Consider the following 22797-nt stretch of genomic DNA (forward strand, 5'->3'; position numbering starts at 1 on the left):
CTGGCTTGCTTGTTAGGAAGAAGCAAACCACAATCCCAGATATCTTGCTAAGCTGGACTTTTTTACTGGCTTGTGCCAGAGGAGGAAAGAAGTGGGAGTGATCAGGCTGACTGATGCTGTTCTGCTAAGGGAAACCTTTTAAAGGTGAGTGGGGAGGACAAATATATATCAGAACAGTCTTGGAAGTCAAAAACAGCAAAAGTACAAGATGCTACAGCACTGTGGGCGTGTTCTCCAGCTCAGGATCTCCATTGGCTTGGAGCTGGAGAACTTAAATGCTGGTGACTAAAGGCACAGCCAGCTGAAGATCCTGCTTTGTTGATCAGGCAAATTGTAGGGTTGCCATATGTCTGGAATTTCCCGGACATAGACGGAATACTGCAACCAGAAGCAGTGCCCAGGAGAAAATTGCTAAAATGTCTGGGGAAATCCAGGTTTGTTAAGTGCATGGAATGGAAGGCTGAAATTCCAGCCATAGAAAGATGTAGGAGCAGCTTGTGCTATAACAAAAAGTAAGGAAAAGCTTATGCTCTGAATTGCTGCCTATGTGCTATGTAGTCATTATCCCTATGGTATGCCTATTGCTTTCTGACTTAATCCCTGGCCTCCTGTGCCCCTCCCTAGATTGCTTGTTATTTTGGAAAATTAAGTCCCCATTTGAGAAGTGTTTGACAGCTATGTTTGCAGTTACTGTTGATTTTTACTTTCCTTTTGCTAGATCACGAAGGAAAGGATCTTCACCTCTTAAACCTAGCCGTACAGACACCCCGACTTTGATAAGAGAGGAAGGCGAGGGTTTCAGACTTTGCTTTCATTTTAATCATTAAATGCTCATCTCAGGCATTGAAATGGTTGCTCTTTGCCTTAGCAACTTGGGATTGTACAGCCCTCCTTTCCCTGAACAGGAACTCTTCTCTGGAGCTTCCCTCTTTTTCTTTTGCTCATCCCTTTCTCTATCACACCTCCACATCAAACATACCTTGCAGAAATAAGGACAGGTACCAACTCCCCCTATCCTTTTTGTCTTTTTATTCCAATGTCATCTCAGTCTTTCTGGAGAGTTAGTCAGTATTTTCCTTAACTCTTTCCCCTTCCCCTATCTTCTGCTGTCAAGCCCAATCAAGTTGCTCTTTTTGAGGATGCACGGTTGATCTGCTCTCTTTCTTCTCCCTTGCTGTGCTCCTAACTTCTTTCTTGGCTGATCCTCCCCTCCCACACCTCCCCTTCCCCTCTAGCATTGCCCTGAAGTCTCCCTCCTTCCTTTTGATTCTTGCTTGCCTTAACACTTCCCCCAAACCCCACAAAACCACCACCTTTTCTTCCTCCAACACCCTCCCCCCTTTTTTGAAAAGCAAATGTCCCTAGCCAGCATCATTTTCCTGACTAGATTATAAAATGGGTATCATATGAGAACTGCAGGTCTGTGCGCAAACTGCAGGCTTCATAACAGAGCCCTAGTATCTATTCCAGGCCTGGATGATCCAAACTCCTCACACTGTCTGGTAATCTAATGATATATTTCTGCACTTTCTTTACCTGTCTAAAGAGGCTTTGAGGCCCAAGTATGCACAGTCTGCTACTATAGCTCACAGAAGTCAGTTCCACCCACAGGCAGCAAGTTTTCTGGTGATTTCTCTGGAATCCTTGAAAATGAGTATTATTCAGCTAGAATATTATTCAGCCTATGAATATTAAGGTCTGCTCTGAAATTGCAGGTGCAGATAGTTCTGTGTATCCAAACCCTTAAATCAGGTGTAGAGAACATGATAGCTCTCCCATCAGTCCCAGCCAGCATGGCCAGTGGTCAGGGATGCTGTAATCCAACAAAATCTGGAGGGCCACAAATCAACCACTCCTGCCTTAAGTAAACCCAGAACACCACATTTTACAGCTCTCCAAGCCACATATTGAAAGATACCGTGGCATCGTTATTGGGCAGGAAGTGGGAACTGGAATCGTCACTGAGCCATGAAGTTTGCTGGGAGATCTTGGGCCTGTCACAATTGCTCAGCCTAATCTACCTCTCAGGATACAATTGTGAAGAGACAATGGGTGGGTGGTGGGGTAGGGCGGGGAATGCCAGGGGCTGGACTGAGGAGGACTGGTGGAGACTGCTGCCCCCTTCTGCTGAACCTTCCCAGGAACAGGAGGACAGTATAGATTTAGAACAGTGTTTGCAGAAGGACATAGTTCAGAGGCTGCGGAGGGGAGAAGCTCGGAAATATTGGAAGAGCAACAGCAGGAGGAAGAAGCACCAGGGGAGAGACAGCTGACAGACTCAGTGTCTTTGGAGAGCATTCCTGGCCCCCCTTTCCCAGGACCAGGTGTGCATTTGAGGGTAGTAGAACACAGAGCTCAGAGGCAAAAAGCTCAGATTAGTCGACACAAGGATGACATAGAATAGGAGAGATGTGGGGGGGGGACTTTACTTGGAGCAATGCCATTATTTAGGAAAGACTGCATTCCTTCGTCTTTCTCTGTGAATGTTAATAAACTGCATGGTTAGAACTTTATTGTTTCTCTGCTTCTTGGCTGCTACTGTGGAAGGGATAGGATTCCCCGAAGCCTGACAGGGAACCAATATATGTTGGCCTGAGCTCCTTGGGGGAAAGGTGGTAAATAAATAAGTATAACATACAACACATTTGGAGATGGAGCAGAAGTGGATTTAGGGGAGGGTGACTGGTTTGGTTGCACTGGCCAAGCCCCTGGGGGTGCCACAACTCTGATTTACAATGGAACGTAAGAAGCAGAGGGGTGCCGAATTTTGGTGTCACGCAGGGCACTGCTGAAATTTGAGACCCCCAAGATCTGCGGCTGGATGGAGATCCCAAACTCTGAGGGATTCCCAGCTTCAAACAGGCACTTAGAACAACGCAGATGTTCACTTATAGAATTACAATATGAGATGCAGGAAGGATTCCTTGGTTACATTATTTATTCATTGCCGTGATGTAAAACTGTGCCTTTTTGGATTTATAAGGCCAAGTGCTGCACTAAATAATAAAACAGACAAAGTAAGGTGAGCATCAATAATGTAGCATTTTTGCCACATAGGGCTTGCTAACCTTTTGTGCCATTCCCTTCTGTCCAAGTTTCTCTTAGATCTGTTTTACTGTAAGTAAGAAATGAAGAGCTCGGCAAACCTCCTATTGACACTGGTCTAGTTTGCAGGTCACACTAAGTCTGTTCCAGGAGAGAAAGTCTCAGTCGCTCTGCTCCTCCTTGGTCTGCACCACATTAAGCTGAGCCAAGGTTTGGTTAGCATGTCATCCAAACCCAAGCTCATGGTTGAACTCTCTCTATAAGATCGTAAGAAAAGCCTGCTGGATCAGGCCAATGGCCCATCTAGTCCACCATCCTGTTCTCACAGTAGCTAACAAGATGGCTGTGCAAAACCTGCAAGCTGGACCTCAGTAATAGATGGGTTGGATCCATTTTATAAAATGGAAGCTCTTCCACAAACAGAAGGGAGCCGTATGTTCATAGAAGGGGCTTCAATCCAGCAAATGCTTCCATTTGAATCCTGACAAGACAGAAGTACTGTTTTTGAGGGACAGGAGGCGGGCAGGTGTGGGGGATTCCCTGGTCTTGAATGGGGTAACTGTGCCCCTGAAGGACCAGGTGTGCAGCCTGGGAGTCATTTTGGACTCACAGCTGTCCATGGAGGCGCAGGTTAACTCTTTGTCCAGGGCAGCTGTCTACCAGCTCCATCTGGTACGTAGGCTGAGACCCTACCTGCCCACGAACTGTCTCGCCAGAGTGGTGCATGCTCTAGTTATCTCACGCTTGGACTACTGCAACGCGCTCTACATGGGGCTACCTTTGAAGGTGACCCGGAAACTGCAATTAATCCAGAATGCGGCAGCTAGACTGGTGACTGGGAGTGGCGGCCGGGACCACATAACACCGGTTCTGAGAGATCTGCATTGGCTCCCAGTACGTTTCCGAGCACGATTCAAAGTGTTGGTCCTGACCTTTAAAGCCCTAAACGGCCTCGGTCCTGTATACCTGAAGGAGCGTCTCCACCCCCATCGTTCAGCCCGGACACTGAGATCCAGCGCCGAGGGCCTTCTGGCAGTTCCCTCATTGCGAGAAGTGAGGCTACAGGGAACCAGACAGAGGGCCTTCTCGGTAGTGGCGCCCACCCTGTGGAACGCCCTCCCATCAGATGGCAAAGAGATAAATAATTACCTGACATTCAGAAGACATCTTAAAGCAGCCCTGTTCAGGGAAGTTTTTAATATGTAACGCTGTACTGTTTTTAACACTGATTGGGAGCCGCCCAGAGTGGCTGGGGAAACTCAGCCAGATGGGTTGTTGTTGTTGTTATTATTATTATTATTATTATTATTATTATTATTATTATTATTATTCCATAGAAATGAAGAAGTGGTATCTTATTTGATTTCTCCTTCTCCCTGTAGACCATCATATCACTTCCATATTGATTGAAAGTAGGGCTGCCATACATCCGAAATACCGCAGTCGGCAGCAGTGTCCAGGCGGAAATTGGGGGAATGTCTGGGAAAATCTAGGCTTATGGCGACCCAGCGTCAGTTCTGCTGATTATCCATAAAAATAGCTCAAAAATGGCAAGTATTTTTTGCTATTTTGCCAAAAAGCTCAACAACTGTGGCCAAAAAAAAGCTCTGTTGAAAGGGTCCCCAACAGATTCTTAGAAAGCTCCAGGATCAGGAAAAGGAAGAGGAAATTAGCGGCAGTTGTCTCCTGCTCCTTTTACTGTTCACAGAAGTACACTAACGGATCTCTCAATGGAGTCTAATATATTACTTTTTGAAAATATAGATTGCATTGTTATCCATGCACAGTAAAGCGAAAAAATGCACACAAAAGAAACACAGACCCTTTCCTCCATATGTAGCATTCTGTACATGTAGTTGTGTCTGATAGATAGGCTTGGCTGCAGCTCTCTCCCTTCTGCTGAGGTGGTTGCAAGCAGTGCCGGATTTAAGCTAAACAAGCTATAGCTTAGGGCCCCCCAAAAAATTTAAAGGAAGAAAACCTGGATGTACATTTCCAAAATATAAGATAAAAAAGAAATAAAATGGCTTTAGATAACTATTAGGTCCATAAATTACCATAAAGCATATATTCAACACAAAAAACAGCGACAATTTGTTGTTGACAAAGGACAGTTGGACATATACAGGGCCCCATTACCTTCAGTAGCTTAGGGCCTCATCAAACCTAAATCTGGCCCTGGTTGTAAGCCTGCATTTGGTATCATGTAAGGTGTGAAGGGGGCTCTTTTGCCTGGACTCTTCAATATTGGAAATATATTTCGCTTATTCAGGTCAGAATATCCACAGAGCTTCTCCATAGATAGACAGATGCAGTGATTTTTTTCTGGGGGGACACAGGGGTACACATAGCCTAAACATTTTGTGAATCTAAGTTTGGTCTCATTGAGGGACAGTATTTCAATATGAGTAAGAAAATAAGAGTACCCCTAAACATTTTTTTTAGAATAAAAGCACTGGACAGATGGATAAATAAATACACAGGATGATGCACAATACATAAAAGGTAGGACCGTTAGGTCCAGTCGCGGAAGACTCTGGGGTTGCGCACTCATCTCACTTTACTGGCTGAGGGAGCCGGCATTTGTCCGCAGACAGCTTCCAGATCATGTGGCCAGCATGACTAAGCCACTGCTGGCGAACCAGAGCAGCACACGGAAACGTGGTTTACCTTCCTGCCGGAGCAGTACCTATTTATCTACTTGCACTTTGACGTGCTTTCAAACTGCTAGGTCGGCAGGAGCAGGGACTGAGCAATGGGAGCTCACCCAGTCGCGGGGATTCAAACCGCCGACCTTCCGATTGGCAAGCCGTAGGCTCTGTGGTTTAGACCACAGTGCCAGCTGTGTTCCAGCACAATGCATACTCTGTTCTTAACTTGAGCCTTTTTGAAATGTGGCAAAAAATGAACCCAATGGAAATAAAAAACCAAATGGTGCAACCCAATACTTGATTTTAATGGAGATTAATCCCATCTCAGTTTGTATAGGACTGCAGGCAAAGGCACATGTGTTAAGTAAACTGGGATTATTCCTTGTCATTATCCTATGGAGTGATGAAGTAGTTTATATTGAGATTCTTAGAGATTTGCAAATCAATACGGTAATTTTTCTGAAGCACCTTGCCAAGTGCTGACTATGTTTTTCCGCCCAATAACTTTTTGATTCTGCATAAACTTCACAATGCATGGGCCATCCAGCTAAAATTCATTTTTAATTGCTTTTTGAGGCAGGTCCACATATTGGCACAAGACTTGCCATAATTAGGCTGGCACAAGCAAGTAAGCTTTTCTTCTTCCTTCAAAACAACAACATCCTGATCCTGTAAGTACATGACTCTGTGGATAAATTTACTATTACATTATAAGCAAGACCAAATAATTAGTGACTTGCGCTTCATGCTGATTAAGCTATACTTTGATAGAATTTCACTAGCATTCTTCAAAGGCTTTTTGCCCAGTTGTATACCAAAATAGTTGGTCTAAAGGAAAATGATCTCGCAATGAGATAACCAATGTGCTTGAGCAAAACGCTCTTTATCCTGACCGTTTTAAATGAACTTATGGGTCAGTTCTATTCCTCAGAAGCAAGCATCATTGTTTTCAATGGGAGTCCCCCCCCCCCGGCAAGGGTGTATAGGGCACACGTATAGGGCACACGTATTAGTGTCTCAAATAGATTAGTCACTGGGCAGTAGTACCATCAAAGGACACTTTGCTTAATCCAAGGATTTCTGTCCACCGTTTTTCCGTCCTCATATCCTTCATATGTTTTCTTCTTCTTAATACTCAGCAAAATACCTGTATCCTTGCTATGCATTCTGACTACCTCTCATGTTGACCAGCTGCTGTTTTAGTTTGCTTTGTTCCTACCTCTGATCCGTGCTCCCTTTCCACCTTGCCCGAGTTTCCATTTAAAAACAAAACAAAAAAAACCACTCCTTATACAACTCCCTTTTCTTTATCTGGGAGCAAGCTTACACAGCTTGCATTTAAGGGCTCAACATTTCACCCCATCTGATCACAACAATGTGGATCCCCAAGCCTCACTGGTTTTATAGGGACCAATGGCTTCCTGGAAGGGGATCATACCTGCATTTCCCAGGAAAATTTGGACCATAGGAAGCTACGTGCAGCCACTCCTGCCCAGAAATGGTCTAGCTACTGCTATTCATGGTCTGGTCCAGATTAGATGACTACATTGTGTTAGACATCTTTAAAGACTTGTTGGTTCTTCTGTGTATGGCAGCTAGACTACACAAGACGATCTGAGTCCTTCTGACCAGTTTTGACCTAGGGCGCCTTATGTGATTTCAGATCTGGGAATCTCAAGGGCTGCTTGAGACAAGCCTGCTCATTCACACAAACCATGTGAAGAATTTCCTTCTTCAGGAGTGCTAACTTGGCCCCACGACTGTGGGTGCTCAGGGCCAAGGGTGTCATGTAGCATGCACGGCTCTGGCACTGAAATTTGTGGGTGCCTAGCTCCTTCATGGGGAATTTTTGTGAGTGCTTGGGTACCCAGGACCCCAGGGAGTTGGCACCTGTTAGATGGCAAGGTTAGTTAGATGGCAAGCTGAGACTGGGCTTTATTGGTCATAGAACTTTGCACTGGGATGCTCTCTCAAGAGCTGTTCATCAGTCCAGGCAGCAGCAGAAAACAGGTTTATTTGCCCAGCCTTTTGGTTTTAACGGTGCTGCTTTCTCCCTGCTGGTGGTTTGTTCATTTTTACTGCTGTTTTACAGTCTGTTGTTTCGTAATTGGTTTGGTTTTTATCATTCTTTCATTTCATTCCTCCCCAAGCCACTTTGCAAATCTCTAATTTAAATTCAGGATATAAATGTTTTGAATAAATACAATAAACCAATGGTAGTATGTCAACATAGGGAGACTTCTGAGTCAATATGCAAAGGGTTTTACTTTTCCTGACTTGTTTCCACTTTGCTGTACAGCAAGGAAAACTACCTTTGTTTACTCAGAAGGAAACTCTACTCTGCTCAATGGGCCTTTCTCCCAGGTAAGTGAATATAGAATTGCACCTCCAAAAACTATAGCATTGTTCAGATTTTTTAGAAGTCAAAAATCCCACTGAGTTAGCTCAAGCCCCTTCCATGAGTCTATGACAGCTGTTTGGATCCTGGCCTTCATTTTTCTTTAATTTATCTCAAGCCATTAAAAAAGGCTTCTTAATTTTAGACATACAGTAGTAACAATAGATTATTGTACATGAGTTACAACATGCACTGTGGTGACTAATGGAGAAGTTTAGAAACTTGGGCAAATGTCAGTTTGTTCCCTGAATTACTCTGACAGCACAATCCCACAATCTCTGACAGCACATACTCGGAAATATGGCCCTAATAAAATGAGCCTTACTTTTGAATAATCCTGCACTGTTAACTATGCAGAGTTATGTCTTATTTACTTGATCTGTATTGTGCTGAAGTTGTGTACAGTGGTACCTTGGTTCTCAAACTTAATCCATTCTGGAAGTCCGTTCTAAAACCAAAGCGTTCCAGAACCAAGGCATGCTTTCCCATAGAAAGTAATGCAAGATGGATTAATCAGTTCCAGACTTTTAAAAACAACCCCTAAAACAGAAATTTAACATGAATTTTACTATCTAATGAGACCATTGATCCATAAAATGAAAGCAATAATCAATGTACTGCAGTCACACGATCAATCAGTAGCTGAACTGGGTTCCACATAGTCACAAAAACAAAACAAAAGCTGCAAAAACAAAAATGCAAAATAAATAGCAAAGACAGACCTCAGAGTGGCACTCAAAATGGAAGTGTGGCACTCAAATTGGAAGCGTAACACTCAAAATGGAGCATGTTCGGCTTCCAAAAAAAGTTCGCAAACCGGAACACTTACTTCCGGGTTTTCAGTGTTTGGGTTCCAAGTTGTTTGAGTACCAAGGCATTTGATAACCAAGGTACCACTGTATTAGGTACATAAGATGCAAGAAGGATGTTGCATAACAACATGCAAAATGTTATTAAAAGCACATGAATAATGGATTTTGTGTGTGTGTGTGTGTGTGTGTGTATAAATTTTAAAATAATGAACTTTGGTTGAAAGGCTTTCTGTTTGTAATCTAATGTTTCATCTCCAACTTAAAATGAACATTGCCCAGCTTTAGGCTCCACTGAAGGGGACTTTTAAATTGTGCAACATGCTTTCTGCATTAGAAATTTCTTGGTTCCCTAAGCAGAGGCCATTAGATAACTCATACTGCAGAAACTTGCTTCAGTAAGCAGAATGGGGAAATTGCTGTTTTAACTCCTCTTGCCCCCCCTCCCCATGAAGTTCTATGGCACAAATGTTATCAAACAGAGACACAGCTCGATGTATATATAGCAGGGTTTCAAAATCAATGATTCCACATGATAAGGGTTCCTGAGAAGGATTCAGAACTGTAGCACAGGGAGCAAATGATTATGGCGTATGACACACAGATGTGCAACTCTCTTAAAAACTTTCAGGGCAGGCCCTATACCCCATCACATATTGCTGAACCTTGGCCTTCATATCGTCACGAAATGGTTGCATTTCCCCCCCTCACCTGCCCATTCTGTTCAAATCCTAAAAGTGTTACACTGAAGTCAATGAGAATTCCAACGCACATTAGGGAGAATTCAGATGTGCAGTTGGGGGGTTTTGTGCTTACATAACTGTTCTCAATTACACAGAACGATGGCCACAAACATGGACCACTTCGAAGGACGATTAGACAAAATAATGGAGATTAAGGATCTCAGTGGCTAGTAGCTACAATGACTATGTTCTAACTCCACTGTCAGAGGCAGTGCAACTGCATGCCAGTAGTTGGGAATCACATTTGGGGAGAGTGCTGTTGTACTCAAGTCTTGCTGTCGATCTCCCCACAGGTATCTGGTTGGGCCCTGTGGGAATAGGATGCTACACTAAATGGGTCACTGGCCTGATCCATCTAGCTCTTCTATCTGAATAGGTTACATTTTTGGCAGAATGTTTTCAGGACCACGGGTGCTTTAATACGACACAGTATTTGGAGATGTGCTATTGAGAAAGGCTGTAGTCTTCTTATACATACTTACAGTGAATAAGTCCTGTGGAATTCAGAGGCACTTACGTCTGGGTAGATATATGTAGGCTTGCATAGTCAACCATTTTGGAAATGCATTTGTGTGGCTGGCTGTGCGTACGTGCAAAAGTAAGCTTAGAACAGCAGAGGCGAACCCTTCCATTTTCATATAGCCCACAACAGTCTGACTGATGCATTTAGCCCCGAGTCCTCCTATTTGCAGATCACTCTTGGAAAATACAGTGTGCTAGAATCACAGGTCCTAGTTTCAATAGTTTGTCTGGGAGACAGCCTTACAACTTTGCCTTTTTTAGTGAGATGTTTTATTTCCAGACCTCCCACTACACCCTATTGGGCCGCCCTCCAATTCCTACTTCCTCTACGTAGATAATGTTCTCTGTGGAAATAAATCACCTTGAAAGTGTTACTACAGTGGTACCTCAGGTTAAGAACTTAATTCGTTCCGGAGGTCCATTCTTAACCTGAAACTGTTCTTAACCTGAGGTAGCACTTTAGGTAATGGGGCCTCCCATGGCTGCCACCATGCGATTTCTGTTCTCATCCTGAAGCAAAGTTCTTAACCTGAGGTACTATTTCTGGGTTAGCAGAGTCTGTAACCTGAAGCATCTGTAACCTGAAGCATCTATAGCCTTCTTTATGGTCCAGCTCTCACTTCCACACATTGCTACTGGGAAAACCATAGCTTTAACTATATGGACCTTTGTCAGCAAGGTGATGTCTCTGCTTTTTAAGATGCTGTCTAGGTATAAAGCCCTATATTGTTCTGGACCAGGATATCTGAGAAGAAGCCACCTCTCTACATCCTACTCCATGCCCTTAGGATGAAGCTCTGATAATGGCATTATGTGGCTCAAGCACACACTGTTAGCACTGCAGCACCAGTTTTCCAGAATCAGAAAGGAAGCAAGCCCCAAATTATGTTTTCTACATTTCTTGAAAACCTTCCTTTTCTCCAAAGCCCTTCCAATTTCATATATTTCATCTCTGCAGTTTTAAATTATGGTTAGCATTTACGTTTTTGATACTGCTTTATGATCAGTTTTATATTTTATATCACTGTTAAGGCATTCTGTTCCTTAAATGCAGAGTGGTTTATAAATTCAGAACAAATGACTGAAATCTACTATTAAAAGCAAAGAGTGATGGACATTTTCCTCCTTATTTCATGCAGCCTTTCCAGAGCCTAATAGCCTTAGCTAAACCTAATAGCTTTAGCTAAACTTAATAGCTTAGAAGCAAAGCTGAGCAAATAATTCATGAGTAATTTGTTTAACAAATCTAGCCTCTTATTCTGCCATTAGAATATCTGCAAGCAGATTATGGTTCTCATTTTTTAAAAACAAAAACAAAACAACACTCCATTCATATGGTTTTGCCTCCTAATTGGATGAGCAGGCAGACATTCTTCCTGATATAGACATGTGTGTGTATGTTTAAAATTGGATTTCTAGGCACTGATGGCCTTCAGCAATGATACTGCATTTTGTAGATACATCTATTGAAAAGCATTCTTTCATAAAGTAGAAGCAAAGGGGGTGTAAACATTTTTTTAAGCATAGTGCAAATGAGGATTCTTCTCCTTAGTAGTAACTAAGTTCAGATCCACACTACGTATATATTTAAAGCACATGGCTCTGGGAACTAAAGTTTGTTTGCTGGGAACTGTAGCTCGGGGGGGGGGGGCTATGTGCTATATATGGTGACCTAAGACGCACTTCAGAAATTTAAACCTACAGAAATTTAAACCTTGGGGAAAATCCTATACTGTACAATTTTCTTGTTTAGCCACTTTTCACGTGCAGTAAGCCCTCTTTCGTACAGGGGTACCTTGATCTACAAACTTAATTCACTCCGGAAGTCCGTTCTTAAACCAAAGCGTTCTTAAACCAAGGCACACTTTCCCTACTGAGGCTTCCCGCTGCCGGTGCCCTTCCACCGTTCGGCTTCCATTAGTCTTCCGAGGCAAAGTTCACTAGCTGGAACACCTACTTCTGGTTTTGTGGAGTTTGTTGTATGAATAGTTCGTTAACAGGACTGTTCATAGACCGAGGTACCACTGTACTACATATTATTTCACTTTAAAAGCCTTCCATCTTTGTATACCTCCACTGCATATGTTCATGGCCACATCTGCACAATACATTTAAGGCACTCTTATACCACTTTAATGGTCACGGCTCCCCCCACAGAATCCTGGGAACTGTGATTTGTTAAGGGCGCTGAGAGTTTTATTCTTGTTGCTGATGACTGTTGATCTGATTTCATTCTGATGTAAATTATGACCCATCACTCCTTATTGTTTTCTTAATATAGAAAGTGAAAGATGAAGAAAGCAATCTCTGTACTTCCCTGAGTCACAGTTATGGTTACAGTTTTGTTTTTTTCTAGTTTTCCTTTCCTTTGATTGATTAGCCCACTGATTTTTACAACCTATTGATATTTTTTTTTTGCCCTTGTGTTCTCAAACATTGATAAACATCGGAATAAAAATAAAATAAATAAAAAATTGTCCAGTAGTACCTTATAGACCAACTAAGTTTGTTCTGGTATAAGCTTTTGTGTGCATGCACACTTCTTCAGATACAGATATCTGAATAAACTTAGTTGGTCTATAAGATGCTACTGGACATTTATTTATTTATTTTTATTTTGACTGCGTCAGACCGACACAGCTACTTACTCGAATTAATAAACGTGCTGGTTTTTTTTTTTTTAAAGTGCATGCCTTCTGCACCCGTTCCCTTTACTTCAAGGCATTTTCAATAACACATTTTTCAGGAACATGCTATGCAGTGTGTTCAAGGCATGTATAAAGCCATGGTTAATACCACTAAAACATTCAAACTAGTTAATCAATCAGTGTTGCCTTTTTATGACTGTGGCTGACGTTTTTCACCTGGAGATGCCACAAATGGAAATTTGGACCTTTTTGCATGCAGTGCAGCTGCTCTACTCCTGAGCTACAATCCCTTCATTGGGACCCAACATACCTTTAATACACGCTTTTAAAAAACTAATATCACTAGATAAATTTGTATCCTACCCCTCATCCAACATAAAAATACAAAATGAAAACACAGAATGCATAATGAAAACAAAAGCAGAACAAACCAATAACCCCCTTCCCACAGATACATTTCAAAGGCCATAGAATGCTAATCAGCCAAACGCCTGGTGTCTAAAGATATCAGTGAAGGCACCTGGTGAGCATCCCTGGGGAGAGCATTCCACAAATGAGGAGCCACTGCAGAAAAGGTCCCGTCTCATGTTGCCATCTTCCAGACCTCTTGTGGAGGAGGCACATGAAGAAGGGCCTCAGAAGATGATCGCAGGGTCTGGGGTGGTTCATATGGAAAGAGGCGGTCCTTGGTGTATTGCGGCCATGAGCCATTTAAGGCTTTATAGGTCAAAAACAGCACTTTGAATTGTGCCCAGAAACCAATTGGCAGCCAGTGAAGTCAGGCCAGGATCGGTGCAATATGCTCAAACCGCCTCCTCCTGGTAAGCAACCTAGCTGCCAAATTCTGCACCAGCTGGAGTTTCCGTACCGTCTTCAGAGGCAGCCCTACATATAACGTGTCGCAGTAATGTAACCTAGAGGTTACCAGAGCATAGACAACAAAAATTAGGCTATTCCTGTTCAGACATTTGAAACACATTCCCCCGACTCAAACTACAGTGCCCAGAATTCTTTGTGGGGTAGAACAGTGGCGTAGCGTGGGGGGTGCAGGGGGGGCCGGCCGCACCGGGCGCAACATCTGGGGTTGGGGCAAATCCACAGGTTAGGGGGCGCAAATCCACGGGTTAGGGGGCGCAAATCCACGGGTTAGGGGGCGCAAATTACTTGCCTTGCCCCGGGTGCTGACAACCCACGCTACGCCACTGGGGTAGAATGTGCTTCGAATGTGTTTTAAAAGGTATAGTGCGTACACAGCCCAAGAATCTTCATTCCAGGGACTGTGTTAAAGGCCAAAGTTCTACCTAGAGTAGCACATCATTTGTTCCATGCCCTAAGACACACCCACCCAAATTCCCAGAGTCGACACACTTACGGTTTGCAACTTTGGCTGAGAGTATCTGGTTCAGTTTCTCTGGAGACTCGACATTCTCCTCATCTGTTACATATTCAAAGCAAATAATAAACATCATGGCAACTCCTTCTTGATTTTTCACTGGGATGATGTGGGTGTTGCAAATGAAGGTGGACCCTAGAAAGGAGAGAGAGAGAGAGAGGAACAATTTAAGCAAAGGTTTGTAAGTGAAATCATTCCTCCCCAATGATTTCTATGCCAGTCATTCTAGGAATATGTTAACTGTTTTGAGAAACACGATCATTCGTTTGATTTAAGGACAGGCAAATGTTTTCTGACAATCAGTCAACCGTATAGTGATTTCGAGAAGCTCCCTTATTTATGTCACTGCCAGTGTGATCCTACACTTGCCAACTCAGAGGCAAGTCCTATTGTGTTTAAAGAGACTTATTTCCAAGCAGTGCTGGATGGTGGCCATTTGGACTGGTAGGGCGTCAGACAGGGAGCTCAAATTGGATGTAGAATGGGAGAAATGACAGGCAGAGCCAACTAATCCTACTTCTGTCCCCATCCTCCTCTCTGATGAATTTTACAAGGGGCAACATTGAGATTAAGAAGGGAGAAGCGAAGAGGCAATGCCACCTTTTGGGCTGGTTGTGGGGCAGGCAGGCAGGTGGGGATTGGCTCAGGGCAGACTGGGGATGGCAGGCTACTGCCCCATCTGCTCAAACGCAGCAGCCTCCACTGTAAATGGGTGAAAGAGTTCAGCTCGTCTTTTTTTTTGCTGCTTTTTTGTTCCTCATAAATGCTTCAAACACGTGCACAGCATCATACTGAGAAGGTATTCAGTGTCAACAGCCACCTGCGATTTCCCCTATCAACAGAGAGGCTGAGGCTGAAAAAAGCCCCATTATTCTCTTAAATGTCGGCAGCTTGAAAGTCAAACTTTTGGCTGGGCTACAGGGAGGACACTTGCTTAAAATAGGCAACTATTTGTATTTTAGCTGTCTTTGTGGTGGAATTCTGCACATTCTTCCAATTCTGAATCAGAAAAGTTTCAGCAGGTTTTTTGTTTTTGTTTTTTTAAGGGAGTGGGGAGAGTTTTTCGGTTGAAAAAACTTTGCTTTGGCTTCCTGGATAAGCCAGGAACGCTCTGCTCTGTGTCCATTCAGTATAAAAGACATCATTCAGAGCGTGGAAAAGCCGTTTTCAATGGAGACCAGTGATGGAAGCTGTATTGAGGCAGCACTGGGTGTTGAAATTTTGCTTCCCTAACAATTTTGCGCCCAGGGCAACCATCCCTGTGGCCCCTCCCACACTGCCCTCGTGGCCCCTTCCATCTCTATGATTCTGTGAGAGAGCTTAGAATCATAGAATCATAGAGTTGGAATAGACCACAAGGACCATCGAGTCCAACCCCCTGCCAAGCAGGAAACACCATCAGAGCACTCCTGACATATGGTTGACACACACCAATGGGTAACTCAACAGTAAACATGAAGTCAAACAACAACAACCCAATTTCATATACTGCAAGCAGAAACAAAACAACTTGCCGAATATGTTAACAAATATATGCCTCTACTGTAACATATGCAGCAGCTCTCTGGACGTCTTCCATGGGGAATACACAGAGGCTGAAGAAGAAAAAGAGACATTCGGAACCATCATCGAGAATGGCGCACAGGCCGAGATGTAGCCTCGAGGCTATGTAACTTGAGCGTCAGAGAAAAGATGCAAGGGCAGGGGGAAGCTTCGGCACAAACAGGCATGCTGCTATTCAGATTATCTTTAGAGCTGAGCAAATAAATAAATAAAAAACTGACTAGCTCTTTTCTGGCTGCTCACAGGGTGGTGGTGAAGCAAAGCTGCCATCCAAAATCAGGGCATTCCAGGAAGGCTGGCCTGGTGGGAATCAGCACGAGAATCTTCTGGCAACCACACTTCCTGGAATGCCTTGCAAGGAAACGATGCCCTGTGTTGAATGACGTTGCTCCCAAGGCGTTCCAGGAACTGCAGAAAGCTATGGAGAGGTCCCTGCACCTGTCTGAGCAGTGCATGGCTCTTTTATGTTTTTTTAAAGAAGTGTTTAAACCACCAGAAAACCCTATATATTAATCTTTCTACTAACATAAAAGCTTCTAACATATATAAAAATGTAATTAAAAACCTGCTGTCTAGGGAAGCAGGGTTGCAGCCTGCTTTTTAACCACTTTCACTTATGCCACGCGAAGTGGGAGAAATGGCCTAAGGGCTTGACATCTGCCACATACAGTGAAGTCACTGGAAACTGCTCTTGCTTGGTACCTTTTCTATGTGGCTCGCCTCTTCTTTTTCAGCGACAGGCATAATCAAGCGTTTGAAGAGGCTGGATGATGTTCCCTCAACTCCAAAACTTTTCTTTATGAGCTGCGTTTTTCATAAAGTCATTTGTCTGCTTCTGTAGCACTGGGTATCAACTCTGGTAGTAATGTGATTGCAGTAATAAGCACCAAGAGGTTCTTTGGCTACTAGTTTCATACAGATACATCTGCGAGAGAATTATCTGGCCATAATGACAGGGGGCTGAAACTAATGCAGAAGACCTGGAATATATCAAGTGATCTACAGTCATTGATAGAGTTCCTTCAAACCAGCACCCATGTTGATGGCAGCGAACAGAAATGAGAAATTATTTCCATGGCAGAGCTATTCCAGATATACAGTTTGTGTGTGTTGTGTGTGTGTGTGTGTGTGTGTGTGTGCACTCACTTACATACACATGGTAAGTCCAATATATATAAGTGCTTTGGTGTTAATTATGAATGCATCTGCATATGTTAAGTACGACTCTCAATTACGTATATGTTCAGTGTGCATGCATTAGGTGTTATAGCTTTACCTCCTGCCATGCAATCATCAAGTGTATAGTGATACAAAATGCAATATGGCTAAAATCAGAGAAAAGTAGAAGTCTGGCACCACGAGCCAGCAAAAGCCAAGGCAGCTGCCCTGTATTAAGTGGTTTGGGTGTGTGCAATTTATGTCTCTGTTTTTGGTCCCACCTACTACTGAAATGTGGGACGGACCACTTTCTACCAGGGTAATATGGCTCTTTGCCCCCCCCCCCAATGTCTTGTTTCCCCCCTGCCTCCGTAACCCTAACATGGTCAACTGTAACCCCCACCTCCACTCAAGTTAATGTAATTTTTCCTGCTGCACACTTTCCTCTAAGCACAGTGTGAACTGTGCCTAAAACCCAACAGGCTCTCCCTTTCAGAATTTGTAGCTGTGGCTTCAATCCATTTAATAAAACAGTTAAGCACTTGCCACAGTTTCCATGGGAACAAACAAGACGACTTTAGTAAACGGAAAATAAGCAATTTAAGCCTGTCCCATCTGGGCTAAAAATAGCAATGCTGCAGGCCGCATGCTGAAATCGAGACTGGTTAAGCAGAGTGTTGTTGGAGGAGAGGCTAGACGGAAGAACTGTTACGTTTCCCCCCAGTTAATTAACCAAAATACATATTGCCCTTTTTAGGTTTCAGAATTATATTTTCTGATTCACAGGGAAAGGCACTGTTATTATCGCATAGTCATTATCAAAGAGAAGAATCCTTTGGTATCTGTTTTGCAGCAAGTCTCCAACTGTGTTGTGATGGGTAGATTTGTGGAAGCTGGCTTCTTGCACCAATGAGAAGGGTGGTTGTGGAGGAGATATGGACTATACTGAGCCTTTGCCCAGCAGAGGAATAGGGAGCCCTTGGCCTCTGAGATGTAGTTGGATTCCAGCTCCCCATAAGCCTCAGCCAGCATGGCCAATTGTTCAGAGAGGATGGGAGTTGTAGTCCAACAACAGCTGGAAGGCCACAGGTATTCCCATTCCTGGTTTAGCAGACAAATGATGGTGGTTGTCTCTGCTTGCACATTCAAAGCTCAGCACCCCACAAGCTAGCAAACAGGGCAGCCATAATGGAACACAGAGATACCCCCTGGTTCTTTAAATTAGTTGCTGAATCTGGAGATCAGGCAACTACAGCTTCTCCTGCCCTTTCTCTAATTATGGAGTAGGTGGAGGGTGGAGCTGGGCTCCCGACACCAGTGTCACTGCTGTTTATCCAAATGAGGCTGGGGTGGGACAGTGGTGAGGTTGGCACCTTGCTGCTGCACCAGCAAGACTGCTGCCACTCAAGTGCTGCTTCCATAAGTACAGCCTCGCCACAGCCTTGGTCCCATTCAGGTAAGCGGCAGTGATGATGTGGGAGTGAGGAAGGTGACTCTGCCCAACCACATAGGATGTTACTGCTCTGGTACCGCCCTCTACCCCCTCCCAGACTTGCTGTGTGGCAGACCTGCAGTCCTGCTCTTTAAAGCAGGAAAAGAGGACATTTGACATTTCGCTATCAACTTTGAAGATTTCAACTCGCAAATTGTGCAGTCTCCGTTTTTGTTTGCTTGAAGGGTTTGTGGTTCGCAGTTTTATCCCCGATCTGTGAGCTTATCTATAATCAAACATTTTCCTTGCAAAACCTCTTAAGGTGATGTGATGTTGATGTGATAGAAGGAAAGAACATTACCCCCCCATCTTTCTCCCCATTGCAACTGCATGATATGTAGAACGACAGTGTCTCTTACAAAATGTAAACAAACTGTGAAAAAGGATCTTTTAAAAAAGGAGACACTATATGTACTCTTCCCCATTTGTTTGTTTGTTTTGTAACACAGGAAAATCTCTAATAAAAACTATTTTTTAAAAAAATATGGGACCTGAAAGGCAATCGTGCTTTGAAATCCACATTTCTCTGAATTTTGCAATGCAGTTCTCCAGCCAAGTGATGTGGGCAAAAAAATGAATATCCTGGGATGAAGTGTGTATAAAAACACAAATAATATTTAAAAATGCATTGTATTAGGGAAGACAGCTTGTAGAGAAATGGAAATCTTAGGCAAAATTCCATACAAACATTTGTATGGATCTTGCTGATGAATTTTCATAAGGTCTTTTAAAATAATAAAATAAAATTGCAAAAAAACCCTCTGCCTTAAATAAGTCTCTATCTATAGCTTGACACCCTCTGCATTTTAGTCTTCCTGCACTGTAATTCTGGTTTTTATCTAACGGATTCGTCTGAATGTGACCAAAGGAAAAAGGGAGCTGCTCTTTTACAGTGTAAGTTAAACATGAAGCACTGAGGTGCAACCCATGACCAACTTTCAATTTACAAGGCGAATTTCTACACCAGAATAAGCCAGATCCTCAGTCGCTACTGGTCAGTACAGCATACCATCATCTGCTGTATGATACCAAGATTTCAGGCCTATTGCCAAGTCATGGATTAGCCAGGACTGGTCACTTTCAAAAAGTGCTTTAAAATTCAATTGTAAAATCCGAAGTGTGTGAATTCTCACGCCTGCGGAAATTTTTTACTGATGTATTTATTTAATGGTACTCTGAAATGGCACCCTGAACTCTGAATTATTAATAATAATATCCTGTCGAAACCACTGTTTGTTATTAAGAAGCGGAACTAGAAACAAACAACACAGCATACTAAGTGTTGTGGTGGGAAGGAGGAGGGAACACAGTCTCCGCCAAATGGGCTTAAAGTATTTGCTAATAGTTTGCTTCACTATTGCTCTAGGAGGCAGGGTGCCAGTTCAACCCCACAGAGAGACACGTTAAGTGGAACAATTGAGGGAAATGCTCTTTAGCAGGATGAGTATGTGCAGCCTAAGGAACAAGTGTCAAATATTGAAAATAATGTTACTCAGCAACACTTCTGTGGGACTTTTCACTCTAGCAGCTGAAGACAACAAACAAACAAACCACCTGTAAGATGTACTCTTTACACAAAGGATGATGGCCAGGCCACTTTACTTAGAACAATCTGGAACATACATGAAACATGAGGAAAAGCCCCCTTCCCCATTTCTCTTTCTCCAACAGCCTCAGGGCCCAGTCTACAGAACTCCTGAGCTTTGTTTGTGTAAAACCTGGATGGGGTTTTCTCTAGACTCTAGTGAACTTGCACAAATATAACATGGAAAGTATTCCCTTAATATTACATACCCTCCATCATTTCACTGATGAAAATAGAGACGTTTCGTTCTATAATGATAATTTTACTATTTATTCCCCACACATCTTCTTGGGTTGACCCAGCACTCTGGGTAGCTTCCAGCATATATAAAAACATAATAAAATATTAAACATTTTAAAAACTTCCCTAAACAGAATTGCCTTCAGATGGATTCGGGGTCAGATAACTCCATACTCTCCACCATTTCTCCAGTGAAAATAGGGACATCCTAAGGAAAAGTGGGACATTCTGGGGTCAAATCATAAACCAGGATGACATCTCTAAATCAGGGATGTCCCTAGAAAACAGGGACACTTGGATGGTCTGATATTATACCCCACACATGATATTCCATAGAGAAGACCCTTTTCCTGCTGTGTCATGCTGTTATAGCCCCAAACCAACTTAATTCTGCATAACGGTTGTATGAAAGAACCTTAGAAGTTTAAATAATAAAAATTAGAATGCACCAAATTTTAAAAGCCCACTGTGCTTCCCCATTTAGGCCTAGACATTCCTCCTTGTCTGCCATCTCCTACTGATAAACCTACAATAAAAAACTACAAACAGGATAATATTAACAGTCTAATGCATGAACATTGCAACTCATTTCTACTACACTAGATTATGGAAATCCTTTAGATCATTGTGCTTGGCTTTCCAGTCCTCCCTAGTATTGAACATGGTCCCCAATTTGGTATCATCATCAGATTTCATTATCACACTCTCATTTTTACCATCAAGGCTGTTGATTAATATTGATTGGAGTGGTTCCCAAGACTGAGCTTTGCAAAAACTCCACTAACAACTTTATCGCTCACAACTTTCTTTCTATCTTCCACCGAACTGCTATGTTTTCTTTTCAGGAGAGCTCCCTGTCTACCCATTAAACTTTCTTCATTAAGACACCTCCAACTTTGTAATTTCCCAGTTGGCACCATATCAAATCCATTATTAAAATACCAAGTAATAGGGGTTATTTTCTGAGGGGGGATGGGTGGAGTATTCAATTTGTTTTCAATTCAGTCCAGCTTTACCTCCGAAATCTCAAGAAGTCATGGCTCGTGAAAAACCAGCCAATGAATTCCAGAACTAGGAATAATGGTTCTGAGCATGTGCAAAACTGTCAAGTTTTGTAGCCAGCTTGCCAGGTGGGAAATAAGTACTTCACACAGCACATAGTTAAACGATGGAGCTCACCACCACAATATAAAGTGTTGGCTGCCCAACTGGATGGTTTTAAAGCAGAACAGACAAATCAGTCCAAAGGCTCATCCGGCCCACCAGGATGTTCTCACATTAGCCAACAAGATGAAGGAAAATCAAGGAGGATGAGGCTATCAATGACTACACTATGGAAAGTGGCATTGTGCTCCTGCTTGTGAGCTTTTCGTGGACATCTGGACTAAACAGGCCTTTGGTCTTCTCTTGCAGCATCCTTCTGTTCTTCTAACAGTCAGCTTGGTTGTCTGGTGGTGAGGCAGGCTCCCTCCCACCCCCGGTTGACCCCCTTTGCAATACCAAGGGCGGCTTTTGTGTTGTTGTTTGCCTGAGTGTGTTCCTAAAAATATGCAATCTTAGCTTTTGCTTAACATTTCTTTTGAGCACTCTCAGATGTTATGAGGGAAACCTGAAGTAGTTCAGCTGTTCTCATTTTAAACCATTTAGCAAATAGGTTCAATGCGTGGATAGCCTTTTAAAAATTGAGATTGTGTTAGGTTCAACTAGGGAAAAGAAAGCTAATGTGAACCCAACTACAGCAATATCCATGAATGGGATTCATTCTATTAGAGGAGGGCTGGGAATCTATTTTTTGGGGGGGGGGCTGTATTTCCTTGTAAGGAACCTTCTGGGGGTTGCATGCCGGGAGGAGGGGTGAGAGGCAAAAACGGCCAATCAATGGGCGTGACCCTTACTCTTATAAAATGGGCTACATGCCAGCAAAAGCCAGAGGTTTTTAACAATGCATGCAAACACACCTGTCCTTCTAGACAAGCAAGAGGCAAAGACACGTTTCTGCCAGACAAAAGCAGTTGAGCATGATGGACATGAAGCAATAATGGTGAAGGGTGTGGCTTGGACAAGGGGTGTGGGCTAGTGAGAGTGATGCGGGTTGGCTAGAGATGCCTGGATGGCTGCAATTGGTTCTGGGTCTGAGGTTCCCCACTCCTGCGTGAGGAAACCACACACCTCCAACCATTTAATTTGTCCAAAGAATTCTGCATGAAATTCTGGTGAAATGAAGCCCAGTGTTTTTGCAATGTTTTCTTAAAATCCTTTAAAAAACCAAAACAACCTACAGTTCCTCAAAATTTTCAAGGCTAATGAGTAGGAATAAGCATACCAATGCACAATCACCTCCATTCAGGAACACGAACATGAAAGAAAGCAATTAGTGCAAAGACTGATTAGGTCTATCTGTAGCCCCTGTTTGTTCTTTCTGATTTTGATAGACAGTTTACCCCTGTAAGGCAATTATCCACGCAACTCTTAAACCAGAGTACAAGAAGTTAAGTAATGAGATTAAATATGGTTTGAAATAAATACACCAGCTTAGCAAATTCACGGATC

At 43.0% G+C, this 22797-nt stretch overlaps 1 protein-coding gene across 8 annotated transcripts in view; it reads right to left on the bottom strand.

Annotated features, from left to right (window-relative positions):
• The window catches only part of KCNH7 (potassium voltage-gated channel subfamily H member 7), a 256606-nt gene that overhangs the window by 86878 nt on the left and 146931 nt on the right, over positions 1-22797 (bottom strand). For all 8 annotated transcript variants that reach the window (XM_028747250.2, XM_077936770.1, XM_028747266.2 and 5 more), the window contains exon 3: positions 14189-14344. In XM_028747250.2, the coding sequence (XP_028603083.2) occupies positions 14189-14344 (156 nt within the window). The remainder of the gene's footprint in view (positions 1-14188; positions 14345-22797) is intronic.

Source organism: Podarcis muralis, chromosome 1 (assembly GCF_964188315.1).
Source record: "Podarcis muralis chromosome 1, rPodMur119.hap1.1, whole genome shotgun sequence".
Taxonomy (NCBI): domain Eukaryota; kingdom Metazoa; phylum Chordata; class Lepidosauria; order Squamata; family Lacertidae; genus Podarcis; species Podarcis muralis.